Genomic DNA, 13349 nt, shown 5'->3' on the forward strand with positions numbered 1-13349 from the left:
TCTACCATAGACATTTTATTTTGTTTTGTTTTATTTTTTTTAATCTTTCCTCCTCTTGTTCATAAGACCATATGCCAAAACAGAAGCTCAGGCTCCCATCTCACAGAGTAACAAACTGGCAGTTCAAGTGCAAACGGATTAATGGTTGGTGTCCTTCACCACACATGACAACAGCATACTCATTTTAGGATATCTGTGACAGGCTGCTTGGCACATGGTGACAGTGGAAATGTCCACAAATGCCATAGATTGAGGTGGTTTCCTCACATTTTCTCATGGGAGAGGAAGCTCAGTAACTCACCATAGAGAGACTCCCTGCTGGCAGCATTGTTGTCCAAAATGGCAGAGGCAACCCAGACCATTCCCAATACTAACAATGTCAATAAGAGGAGCACCACAAATGTCTCATATACACGGGCCATGATCCCCTGGAAAGGTAAAAGAGAACAGGGATGGAAAAGGATTAAGTAATTCAAAAGTTTCAAAAATGAGAGGTAAATAAAGAAAGGGTACATGATCAAAAGGTGGTTGGTACCTTCTTTGATCCTGCAAAACCTTCAGACTCCGTGAAGAAGTAGGCAAAGGGCATGAGGAAGACTAGGGAGAGGTTAGAAAAGAGGAAGACGAGGTTCCACAGCCCTACAAAGAAGGAGAAGGGACATGGATTTAAGCTGTGGAAAATCTTTCATCATCCTATTCAAGCTTTCCCCAACAGTTGCACTCGACTTTCCCACCTGACCAGAGATTGAACCCCATTTCATTTCACAACACAAGATCACATCCAGGACACTCAACTGCCCTGCTTCTGTGTTCCTATTTATTTTTTCTCCAAGGTGGATTTTACATGTCAAATTCACTACCAAACTCTTATCTGGATACTTTGTTTACTCTCTGAAAGCTTTACTTGAAATGACAGTGAACCAAAGTGAGAAAAGGTACGCTTAAGCATTAATTTACAAAGTTGCATCACATTTTGTGCTGACCCCATAGAACACATGCAAAACACCAAGCACTGAGGGGCCCCATCCCTGTGGTGAAAACCTGAGGTACAGAGAAGCAGCTCCCTACAGATTGTATTGATTGCATGTCCATTGGAGGGCTACTGTTGGCATGCTACTATGATGGAGTAAGGGGCTACCATGAGGACACTCCCATCTATGTGAGGACACACCTCCTCCCTGTCCATCCTGATGGTTCCACCTTGTGTGGAGGCCCACTTGGAAACTGCTAGAACTTTGTGGCACTGGATTCCACCTTATGGAAAGCCCTTCCATCTATAATTTATCATTTTACCTACATGATTCTGAATTTGGTACTGGCTGCAGGTTCTTCTTTTTTTAGAAAAGCATTTCCTGATTGAACATTGACTTCCAGTTACATTTTTATTGACCTTTTAGATTTTCTTGCAAATGTTTGTGTTCGTGTTTTAACTGGTTGTAGCTCACTCCTTGATTGAGTGGTTTACCTATCCCACAATAAACAATAACAATCATAAACAAAATAAATACTGCGGGCTCCACCGAGGAACCAGCCTGCTTGTAAAGGGTCACATGGAGCTCACCATGGATGAGGGAGCCATTCAGCCACTGGATGTAGTAGTTTTGTGGGAAGGAGAGGAGCACTTCATTGCTGATGATAGAGAAGGGCAACAGGAGCACAGCTCCAAGAGAGACTGCCAAGGTGAAGGTGCACAGCCACAACCTGCAAAAGAGGGCAAAAAAGAGAAGGAAAGGGGATTAAGACACATGATTCATGAATGCTTCCATTCTCCTCAAGCAATTCCCATTCCACCAGAAATAAAGTGGTCTTCTGCATAGCCAGAGAAGTCTAAGATGGTCCCTCAACTTAAGGAGTCCTCTCTCATCCCACATGAAAGAATAGGAAACAGTTTCCAAAAGCTTATTTTTCAGCCTATGTTCTCATCAGGGCACTGAGGCAAAGAGAGAGACAGTGATGGGTCGGTCTGTTCATCCACATCTCTACAAATGAGCGTTTGTAGCTCAAGGTGCCTAGAGGTTGAAGAATGTGATCTTTGAATTCTTCAGGTATCCTTGAATTAACTATTATAGCAATCCCATCTTTTACCATAGATGCCTGAAGGAGAAACATCAATGTTGCTCCTCAATTTTACCACTGCAAATCTCATTCTGGGGATACTTTTGTTTACCTAAACACATAGGTAGACATAGGTGGCAGGAACTACTTGGACATTTGTAGTCCTCTCTAGTTCTGTTTCAAACTTCTTTTTTAAACAGACCAACAAAAAGATAAACAGAAGAATGTGGCAACAGCAAAAAAGTAGCAGGCGGAAGCAGAGAATGAAGAAGGAAAGGGAGGAACTTACGCGATCCTGTTGACAGCAGCATCTTCATCAACTAAAGAAACAGGAAAATTATTATTATTATTACATACATAACCCAGTTAAGACAGCCAGCATGGTGTAGTAGTTTCAGAATTGAACTATGACCAAAGCAATCAGGGTTTGATTCCCTGCTTCAGCATAAAAATCTGGGTGACCTTGGGCAAATCACACTCTCTCAGCCTGGCAACCCCCTTTTGAAGAAACTTGCCATGAAAACCCTATGATAGGTTCACTTTAGAGTCACTGTAAGTCAAAAACGACTTGGAAGCATGTAATCAAGCTACCTGCCAGAGATCAAAATGGCATACATGGTCCTCTCCCTATCCCATTTTACCCTTACAATTGTGGGTGATGGGCCAGCCATCACCTCTGAGCCTGACCAATCTGCTACCAGTCAGCATGGGGATTTGGAACCAAGTCTCTCTAGCTCTTGTCCAACAAGTATTCTTCACAGATCAGGCTCTTATTGCAAGTAGAACTGCAACATAACTTAGGCTAGCAAAATCCTGGAAAGGAATTTCAGTTTAATGTGGAGGTGTGCAACTTGTGGCCCTCCAGATGTTGTGTGATCATGCCTAGCCAGTATAGCCCATGGTGGGGATGATAGGTGGGGTCATATAGAACACCTAGAGAGAAACATGCCACCAGCTCTAGGTGTAACATCTTAGGAAGGGGACTTTGAAGCATCAAGAAAGTGAATTTTAGATGCACAGTGAACCAGCAAGATCTGCATTAAGGATAACCATCAAACCATATGTGAAAAGACCATCTTTTCTTGCTCTCTAAAAGGCTGAGATCTTGCCCAGAGTCACAATGACATCAACATCAATACATGTGTCAGTAATTTCCTCCAGAAAATAGAAGAAGTCTCCAGAATTAAGAGAAGCGTTGCTTCACAATGCAACCAAATCTGTGACTTGGCAGCTTGGCTAGTATGTTTGGACTGCCTGGTTGGCAGGAAAGAACTACTAATGATAACAGATCCATCCTTGAGGGGAAGAAACCCCACTTACACAGTACTCCTACTACATTAATTGAATGCCAGTCCTTTAAACCCAAAGGGCTGGAGGAATTGACCTCCTCCCTTCGTTCTGCACCCTCCTTAGGCCCTTCTAAGTATAGTTGGCCCTCTGATGCCATCAGAAAGTGAGGCAGACAGTGTTGAAAGAGGACTTTCACACAACATACAGCAGGCTATCACAAACTGGGGCCTTCCAGATTTGTTAAAACTTCAGCTCCCGCTTACTGGGGGTTTATGGGGTTTGCAGACAAAAATATATCAAGCAACCTCCCCCTGCCCCCAGGTTCCATTGCAAGTGGGAGAGATTTGATGAGTAGCCAAGTGCATTCTGTTGACTGGCACTATGCCCAATAGGCAAATTGTGGGAAAATGGTTTGGAGACAAGAAAAAACAGGGGGTGGTGGGGGGGGGTGTTTGTCCTTCAAAGACAGGACTTGTATATCTGTTGCCAAGCCCCTTCCCTCCCTTCCTCAGGCTTGATCCTACAAATGCCTGTCATTAACCCTTCCCCACCATACAGAAAATTGCACATTATTTCTCCATGAAGTTCTCCTCCTTTGCTTCACACAATGGTAGGTAGCAATGGTAGAAGATGCCCTATCTGGAACACAATTTCCAACAGTGCTGCAAACCAGAGAAAGATGGTATGGAGTAACCCTCATTCATGTATAGCATTATTTATTTGCGACTTACATGTATACTCTAATAATAATAATAATAATAATAATAATAATAATAATAGGATTTATTTATATACCACCCAATCACTGGGAATCCGAGCGGTTTACAACAGCGGGGATAATAGACGGTTCCCTGCCCTCAGGCGTACAATCTAAAAGACATGACACAAAAGGAGAAGGGAATGGTGGGGGGAGGGGATCAGGTCCAGCATTCTCCTCTCCCTCTGAGGCCTGGACCAAGGCAGATGGACTGGAGGGAGGGCTCTCCTTCTTCAGGCTAGCCCTGATGGAGCTGGGCCAACCTATTCTCTCCCTCACCGGCTGAAAGATGACAGTTATGGAGGGAGGGCGATCTATCTTCAGGCTGGCCCTAATGGAGCTGGGCCAGCCTATTCTCTATTATTCCTTCAAGGCAGTTCCTATTGCTCCACTCTTCCCTACTTTATCCTCACAACCGTCCTGTGAGGCAGGTGAAGCTGAGAAAGAGTGACTGGTCCAAGGTCAACCATAAAGTTTCATGGCAGAGTAGTGATAAAAACCCACTGTCAAGTTCCAACCCTACATCCCACCATTACAGCACATGGACCATCAGAGATCTATATGGCCACCCAGGCTGAAAAAAGAAATTACCAAGAGCATGGTACAGCTCCAGAGCTCAAAGCACAACACTGTACATCTAGGGATTCTGCACAGTGTGAGAAAGAGGTATGGGAATGACATAAGACAGCTCCATTCCACAATGACAGGTTGCTATGGCAGCAACTGGAGAGACTAGCCATCCTGTTCTTGGTTTCTATGTCACCTCAGCGATGCTGAAGAGCTCCAACCAGATGTGGGTCACCCTCACCCCATGTCCCTTCCCAAACTAAGTGCAATAGAGATCAATGTGAAGGAAGGGGAAACGGTTGTGTAGCTCTACTATAGGATCACCTTGTTTGTCAGGCTTTCCACATGATGATAATCCTCTAGAAACTCCAGAGACAGTGAGAGAACAGTCACAGAAAATTATTTTTCCACAACTACTATTTGCTTGGTAACATACAAATTGGGTCCCAAATGGAAGACTGTTTGCCACCTGGCACTTGTTTGCAAACTCAGTAGGTGATAACTGCAATCATACAAGGAACTAGTCCTCGGCACATTTTAAACTACTTCTTAATAGTGAACCACTACATATTTCGAACTGGTTCCATGACCTAGGAATTTGCTTGGCCACACCACACATATTGTCCCATGGTGATTTTACAAAGGAGTCACCCAATGGGAAATGGTTGCCTGCATCAGGCTTTTGTTTGAGATACCTGTTGTGTAAAGGAAAGCACATGGGAGAAATGTGCACACCTGTCCAGACTGCTATTTCTCCCCAGAACTATATGTTTCTAGTCCTCCAAGCAACCCAGAATTATTAGTTTTCCAGTCATGAAAAGGGGCTGTGGAGGACAGGTGAAATATAAAAGGAACAGCAACTGCTTAAAATTATTCCTGTGTCTTTTATTTCTAGGGTCAGTGTTTTTCTTGACCAGTGGTGGAAAATTGTTGCCATTAAGAGCTTGTTGAACTCCATCTCCCATTAGCATAGCCAGCAGGACCCACAATGAGTAATGCTGGAAGCTGTAATCCAGCATCACCTGAAGAGGAAAAGAGGGCGACATTTGCTAGACTGTTCCTGAGCTAGAACTGAGCTTTCTGGGGTGGCAATCTTTGACTTGGGGTACTTTTATGTTACGCCACTGCAACACTGTGATTCCATTTGACTTCTGTGACAGCATCCCATTGAATCCACGGGGCTGCAGTTTAGGGAGGGGCATTTGGAATTTTCAACCAAAGTGCCTCTGACTAAACTATGAATCCCAGGATTCCATAAAATGCAGCAATGGCAAGTGAAGATGAATCACACTGCTTTAGCTATGTAGTATTAAAGGGAGCCTGGCAGAGAGAGACCAAGCACAAGAGAAGACATGCTCTGTAAGGTGCTTGTGAAATGGTCTTCTTAATGCACTCCCTGCTTACTTTGTCCCTAGGAACTGCAGAGCCACAAAGCTCACTGAAAAGACAAGAAAAGACTCCTGGAGAACCCTGTACCCATGTTGTCTAGCCCAATTGCTGCCAAGGCAACTGGATTAACAAGAGAGTAAAACAAAGCCACATCCGAAGGAAATAAGAACCTTTCTGTGGGGCTGGCTAAAATTTATACACATCAAAGTTTCTACAATAGCGGAAGACTCTGGGGAATGTGGTTTCCCCAAGGCAACTCAGCTGAGTAAAAAGAAACATAATTGTCTCCCATAGCTGAGCTCAAAAACTGAATTCAACAGAGAAGTCAAAACAGCCAAAGGTCTTAGGGAACCTATTCTGTCCAATAAGGGACAATCAGCAGATTCTCCCCAAGAAGGGGGGGGGGGGCTTCTTTGAGAACAATTTTAGCCAATGCCTTTGAAGTGACAAAAGAGATGCTGTCAGCCTCTTCACTCTGAGGAGAGCAACCTGGTAGAGCTAACCTATCATCACTGGAAATTTCTGCCTGGGGCTGAAGGAAGAGCAGCATTTTGTAAGACATGGAGGAAGAAAAGAGAGCAAAAGATGTTCTTAGATTTTGTATTGGGGGATAAAAGAGGGTGTTACTCACTAGGAAATGGATAAGAAGGATTTTTTTGGTCTTCAGCAACAGTGCTCAGAACTTTGTCATTGTAGGACACCCCATGTCAGGATTGAAATTTCATGGGATAGAAAATGTGTTCACTCTGGCCACTAGCCTTGTAAACAAAGATTTTATAATGGAAAGAAAGGGAATCTGGCTTGCATTGCTTTGCACAAAAAGCTTTTAATCGGATCAAAGAGAAAAATCCCAGAGGGAGAGTGCTGAGTGCTGCAATAGCAACAGTATTTCCAAGAACATGCACAATGTGGGGTACACATCCTCCCACAATTACATGAATTGGGCTGGGAACATCTCCTGATAGAGTCAAGGCACAGTCAGAGAGGAATTAACTGCTCCTTCCTCATGCCTCTGAAAGGAAGCTATGTCTACATTTTGAAAACCATGCAGCCTGAGTAGGTCAGATTTTGTTCATCCCTGTTTCCACTCTCCCACTTACCTGTGGTAAAATCTGTGTGCCTTTTGAAGCGGGTTAGGATGAAGTAGCACAACATGTAGAGGCTGGCAAAGAGGAGGGCACAGATCTGAAGGAAGAGAAGGAAACACAAGTTGGTCAGAGTGCTTGCTAGTTGTGGAGGAAATGCCTAACTTCCTCTCTAGCAGTCCAGTGTTGTACAGGTTTCAAGCACATCCTGGACGGGGGGAGGGAGGGGGGCTGTTAACAACAATCCCTAAAATTCCAATGGCTATGAAGGGTGTGGGGAATTCTGGGAACTGTAGTCCAAAAAAATAACTTTTCCAAATACTGGTTTCTGCTATGTAACAATTCCTATTTGCATTTTGAGCTCAGAAGACATCCTGTCCCAAGACTAAACCTAAAACAGATAGGAGAGATGAACAAATTTAACTCTAACTTACTTCCCAGACTAGGTGTTAAACCTCCCATTCGTCACCCACAAACCCAAGCTACCCCTATTCCAAACCCATACACAACATCAGAATTTTAGAGGCACAAGGGGAAATGGGGTAATCCCATTTTTTAAAAAGGCATTTACCAAAGAAAAAATTGTAGGGAAGAGATTATTGGTTTAACCCAACTAGAACATTCTTTCAAATGGGGTCACAGCTGTTTCTAGGGGAATTGAGTGCTTGCTGCCTTGGCACATCTGCTCTCTTAATTTCAGACAGGGAATACTCCCTTCCCCCATTCCAATGTATGGACCCCAGAAGGAAGCTTACAAGAATTAAACACAAGAGGAGAAAACAGGAAATAAATTATTTTCAAGCATGAAATGAACTTGATCCTATGAACAACAGGTCTGAATCCCAGAATCTGATTGATTGCCTACAAGCATTGCAAAAAGAATCCACCTCCTGTTGCCAGACCCGGGAAGAACATGAAATCGTTCACACAGAATTGTGACTCTCATGTCCAGAACAACAAGTCACTCAGTATTTGTGAGCAAGGCAAGGACATAGTTTTTGTAACAATGAAAAAATAGCAGGTTTAACTGGAAAGGTCATCTTCTCTCACTCACACATTTCAAAATCAATTTTTCATTTTTTTAAAACATGAATGAAGCAAACCACGAACCATACAAATGAAGTATCATTTTTAAAAAGGAGGAGGAGAGAATCAAATTGAGATTTCAGTATTGCTGCTTAGCCACTTTAAACACATCTCCCCTGGCCACCTTCGACCATCCCAATGTAGTCCAAAACAGCACCATTTTATACATGAGGAAAGGGTCAACAAGATGGACTGCCACTTTAGGGAGGTGATTTAGAGAAGAACCTTTGAACACCAGTACCTTCACCCGTGAAACAAGTGCAATGAAAGGGGGAGAGGAAGAATAGAATGAAGCAATTAATCTAAACAAATGCATTCCATACTGCCAAATTTTGTTGCAGATGCCACTTTTTAGAGAAACACTGACATTATTTTGAGTGATGAGGCTTTTAAAGTAATTCAAGGAGTTCGACAGACCACCCTGAAAGGCGGACTGGAGCCGGCCGTTTTTGCTCTGGAGGGAGCCTGCAGCAACCAAACCTCGTGGGCTCCCTCTGCACCAAAAAGAACCCGCTAAAAGTGGTACGTCAATGAGGCAAGTGCAGCGGCCTGATGTGCGGATGCTGTGGTGCACTTGCATCATCATAGTGGCCCCCGTGTGGACACGTGCCAGCCCCATGCGCTAGGGCTCAAGAGCGTGCAGATACTCTGCACTCTCGAGCCTTAATTTTGGCGCCAGGGCGCCACAAAGTGTCTGTTTGTACTGGGTCCAAATTTAGTCTAACAGAAGTAGGCAAGTTAGTACCCTCTAGATGGTCTAGCACTATAATTTTCAGTACATAAAGCCATCAGATCCTGTCTGATCTTGGAAGCTATGCAGGGTCAGCCCTAGTTAGTCCTTGGATGAGAGACTGCCAATGAATACCAGGTCCTGTAGGCTACATTTCAGAGGGAGGAAATGGCAAAACCACCTCTTGAGTTTTCCTTGCCTAAGAAAACCCTATGAAATTCATGGGGTCACAATAAGTCGACAAGTAACTAGAAAGCACATATATATTCATATACAAATACACACACCCTTTCTGAATAGGTAGCTGACTTGAAGCAGATGGTACAGCTGGGAGGTAATGGGCTGTCAACACTAATACCATCCATTGTTGTCAGAAAGCAATTTGACAATCATAGAATAGGGATTTGTGGCAGTGTTCACAGCAGGCCCTTCTGGTCTGTGGCACCTGAGATCATAGACTCTGTTTTTTTTCCCCTTCAAAAGAGAGAGAAATGAGGGAGATAGCTGACAAAAAAGATGTCATGCGAGAGAAACAGCCCCTCCAAACTTCCTGTGGCATGTGACTAAAAGATGTTTTCTTTGTTAGCAAGAATAAATTGTGTGTTTGTTTTTAATCTGTTCTAAACTTGTATCAAAAGGTACACGCCCATCCCTAGAGGAACCAGAGTAATAAACTCACAAGAAACAGCTTCAGGGAACTTAAATACACTTTAAGCTTGAAGAGGAAATAATCAGAGGCCCAAAACACACTGCAAAAATAATCCAGTTTGAGACAACTTAACTACTGTGGCTCAATGCTAGGGAACTGTAGTTTTGTGAGACATTTAGCATTTTATGTCAGAGAGCTCTGGTGCCACAATACACTACAATTCCCATGATTCCCTACCACTGAGCCAAGGCAGTTAAAGCAGTCTCAAACTAGATTGTTTCTGCAATGTGTTTTGGACCAGAGTTGTGTACATTCAACATATACATGTTAAGTCTCCCTTATCTGAAATACTTGGGACCAGATGTGTTGGATTTTGGAATACCTGTATTTGCGATACATACATAATGAGACATCTTGGAAGTGCAATTTGAGTCTAAACACAAAATTCATTTATGTTTTATATACATGTTATACACATAGCCTGGCGGTAATTTTATATACTATTTTTAATATTTTTGTGAATGAAACAAAGATTGTGCACACTGAACCATCAAAAAGCAAAGTTGTCACTATCTAGCCACCCATGAAAAAGGTTTTGGTTTTTGGAATATTTTGGATTTTGGCATTCTGTTAAAGGAGACTCAACCCTTATAGTCATGGAAGTGTGGTATCTCAGCTTACTTTGTGTGTTGTTGCTTTTAAAAGCAACTTTCTAGTCCTTACTGGTGCAGATGTTTGGAAAAATGAGGAGGATCAGGAAGGAGAAGTAATAACCAAGAAACACCTTCAGAGTTTCTCTTTTCACGGCACACACACATCCTCTCTGCTCATGGGCCTCATGATTCTCCCCCTGCTTCTCGGAAACACAAAAGGGAAGTGGAAAGTGCAAAACAAGTCATTCCAAGCCAACAGGCATCCTGTGTTCTGCTGTATGAACTTTTTTACCTGGGAGGTGGTGTGGGCTGAGCAATATGCAGCAAAGCAGGCTAGGGTAGTTCTCATTCACATTTTCTAAAAAATGCCCTAAGGCTGTCATTTCAAACCGGAAAGAAATGGAACACACCCACCCAAAACAAAGGGAGCAAACCCTTCAGTGACTTCCTGAATAACAGATCAGTAGCCTTATTGGCAGCTTCTGACAAAAGTAAGAGTGAATCTGTGGAATGGCTTTGCAAACTGACATAAGACAGAATCCAATATTTTACTGAACTAAAGCAAGTGGGCTCCCTTCAACTATTTTATAAATTAATCACAGGTGATTTATTTGCTTTCAAACTTTAAGAGTAAGAGAGGAAGCTGAAAGAACTTGCCAAGGATTTGGCTATGGGTTCAAGTCATGAGGGGCGGGGGAGATAAAGCATGAGCTCTTCAGATGGCAAGATGAGGAAATATGCTAAATAAGGGAATAGATATCCTTGTGGCCCCCTCCGGTTGGTCTGAAATCCCATAATCCTTCACTGCTGGCTAGCATTGGTGGAAGCTGGAACCTTGTCATATTTGGAGGGCCAAATGTGAGAGGAGACAACTTAATGAGTTCTGACCTGGGAGCTTCCAAAATAACAGATCATCCTACACTCTACAAAGGAAATCAAAATAATGAAGTCTTTTGGCACCTTTAAGACTAATACACTTATTTTAGCTTAAAGCCACTTTTTCACATGCAGGTACAGTGTCATTATTTTTTAAAAGGACAGAAAAACAAAGTATTGCAACATATTTAACCAATTCATTTCAGCATATGCTTTTGTGAACAAGTGAGCTGTAGCCCACAAAACATATACTGAAACAAATGGGCCAGTCTTAAAAGTGCCACAAGACTCCCCTCCTTTTCCTTTCTATACTGAAACACATAGCATGCCACACTGCATTACAGTACACTTACTTTGACAAAGAACAGTTCAGCCTACTGCAGAAATGAGAGAAACTTCTCCCTGATTTTTTAAAGAGAGACTAGAGATGCTGGGAGAAGAGTTGGATAGTGCTGCAGATCAAGTTAATAGAGCTTTGCTATTATGTAGTGGAACCAAGAGATCAATAACACAGCAAAGGACTAATAATCATTGTGGTCAGTATTAAAAAAGAAGATAAAAATGAAAGGCTAAGCAGCCTCATCTCTGTGTATTCTGACTTCTTTTGAGAAAGGCCAGATTTGACTCGCCACACAGAAAGGAAAAGGTTTTCTGGTGACTACTTCATTCAGGCTCAAATGTGACTTCATCAGCTTTCCAGAGCCTGTAGTTATTTGTTTGGACTAAAATCCTCCAGCCAGCAGGGTTAGCAGTTTGTAGCTAATGTATATTTATTCCAAACACCTGGTGAGTGAACAGTCTGCTCTAAAAACTAACTGGGGAAAGACCTTGGAAGTCTTCTGGTCAATCTCCCCTGCTCACTGCTGGCTTTGCAATGTGAAATAAAGGAACAGCTGAGATGGGGAGTAAGAGGTCCTCCAGATTTTCTGAGCTGCAGTTCCTATCATCCCCCACCACTAGCTATGTTGGCTAGGACTGATGATACACAGCACTCCAATGACATGGGGAACAGGGTGCTGAACCATCCCAAGCCCTGAACTACAGCAACATCTTTGACAGACAGCCATTCAGCATTCACTGCTAACTAAAGAGCCTTTGCTGTCAGGAGTTTCCCCTCACACCTAGCAGACATCTGCCTCCCTCCCATTTCCAACTTGTTTGTTCTAACCCTGTACTTCAGCAACAGAGAACTGGACTCCTGCATCGTCCCCATGACAACCTTCAGATAATTGGGAGGCAGCTTTTCCATCTCCTCTAGAAAGTCTCTCTTCTGGGCTATTTACACGTAACTTTTTCATCCATTCCCCCACAGGCTTCAGGCTTCCAGATCCTTGGCTGTTCTGTTCTTGTTTGCTATCCCAGCAATTCCTGTACTTACCCCAGAGTTCCTTTTCGTATCATGCAGATGAGCCCATCAAACAAAGCATAGCCCAAGTCCACCCTCAAGCACCACTGAAATCTATGAAGAAACACCTTTCTTGCCAAAACAACCACAGGGAGCAACACCCAGCTGTCAGACTATGAAATCCCTAGCCACCCAATAAGTACAGCCTCCCTGCAATATATAGCTATCCCAAACTCCTTTATTTGATCCAGATGACTGCTGTCACTGTACCCTCAGTGAAAAGGACAAAAATTGCTTGCAGGCAGAGCTATTGCTTTACTTCACATTTGTCCTCTATGGTAGAATTTATCCTCTCAATGGCTGCAAATTTGGAGGTGGGAAGAAAGAATAAGCACCCTTCTAATTTCCCACGACTCTCTTGGTTTTTAGGACAAGAAAAACAGGAACTGTGACGCAAGAGTCAATATTCAGAATTTGTGAGCCATGTCAAAACAGCATATAAATGCTCTCTGAGGTTGCCTTTCTGATGCTATTCATCTCCACATTTGAAGAGAGTTAACTGGCAGCAGCCCCCCCCCCCCCAATGTTTTCTGGCTCATTCACTTGCCCACTACCCAAAGCTGAAGTTGACCTACAGTTTCACTTCTATGAAAAATCACAATGATGGTTTTTCAAAAAAACACAATGATAATTTCTCAAACATACAAGCATCTATGTTTTAATGCTCCTGCTTATTTATACACAGCGTCTCACCCATAATCTGTTTGGAGCCCATTAGAAGGGCAGGCTGTGCGCAAAATACAAGGCACTATGCAGGTTAATGGAATAAGGGCGGTGATTTATTTCTCCCTCAGCTCAGAAAGCTAC

The 13349-nt window shown here is 43.0% G+C and overlaps 1 protein-coding gene across 1 annotated transcript in view; it reads right to left on the reverse strand.

Annotated features, from left to right (window-relative positions):
- The window catches only part of LMBR1L (limb development membrane protein 1 like), a 38458-nt gene that overhangs the window by 13055 nt on the left and 12054 nt on the right, over positions 1 to 13349 (reverse strand). The window contains exons 2-6 of the mRNA XM_089477562.1: positions 7159 to 7243; positions 2345 to 2375; positions 1562 to 1701; positions 536 to 639; positions 302 to 428 (exon numbers count right to left, since the gene is read on the reverse strand). Coding sequence (XP_089333688.1) covers positions 302 to 428; positions 536 to 639; positions 1562 to 1701; positions 2345 to 2375; positions 7159 to 7243 — 487 coding nt within the window. The remainder of the gene's footprint in view (positions 1 to 301; positions 429 to 535; positions 640 to 1561; positions 1702 to 2344; positions 2376 to 7158; positions 7244 to 13349) is intronic.

This window comes from Sceloporus occidentalis, unplaced genomic scaffold, assembly GCF_023333645.1.
Source record: "Sceloporus occidentalis isolate IW3139 unplaced genomic scaffold, rSceOcc1.0.p SCAF_1, whole genome shotgun sequence".
NCBI lineage: Eukaryota > Metazoa > Chordata > Lepidosauria > Squamata > Phrynosomatidae > Sceloporus > Sceloporus occidentalis.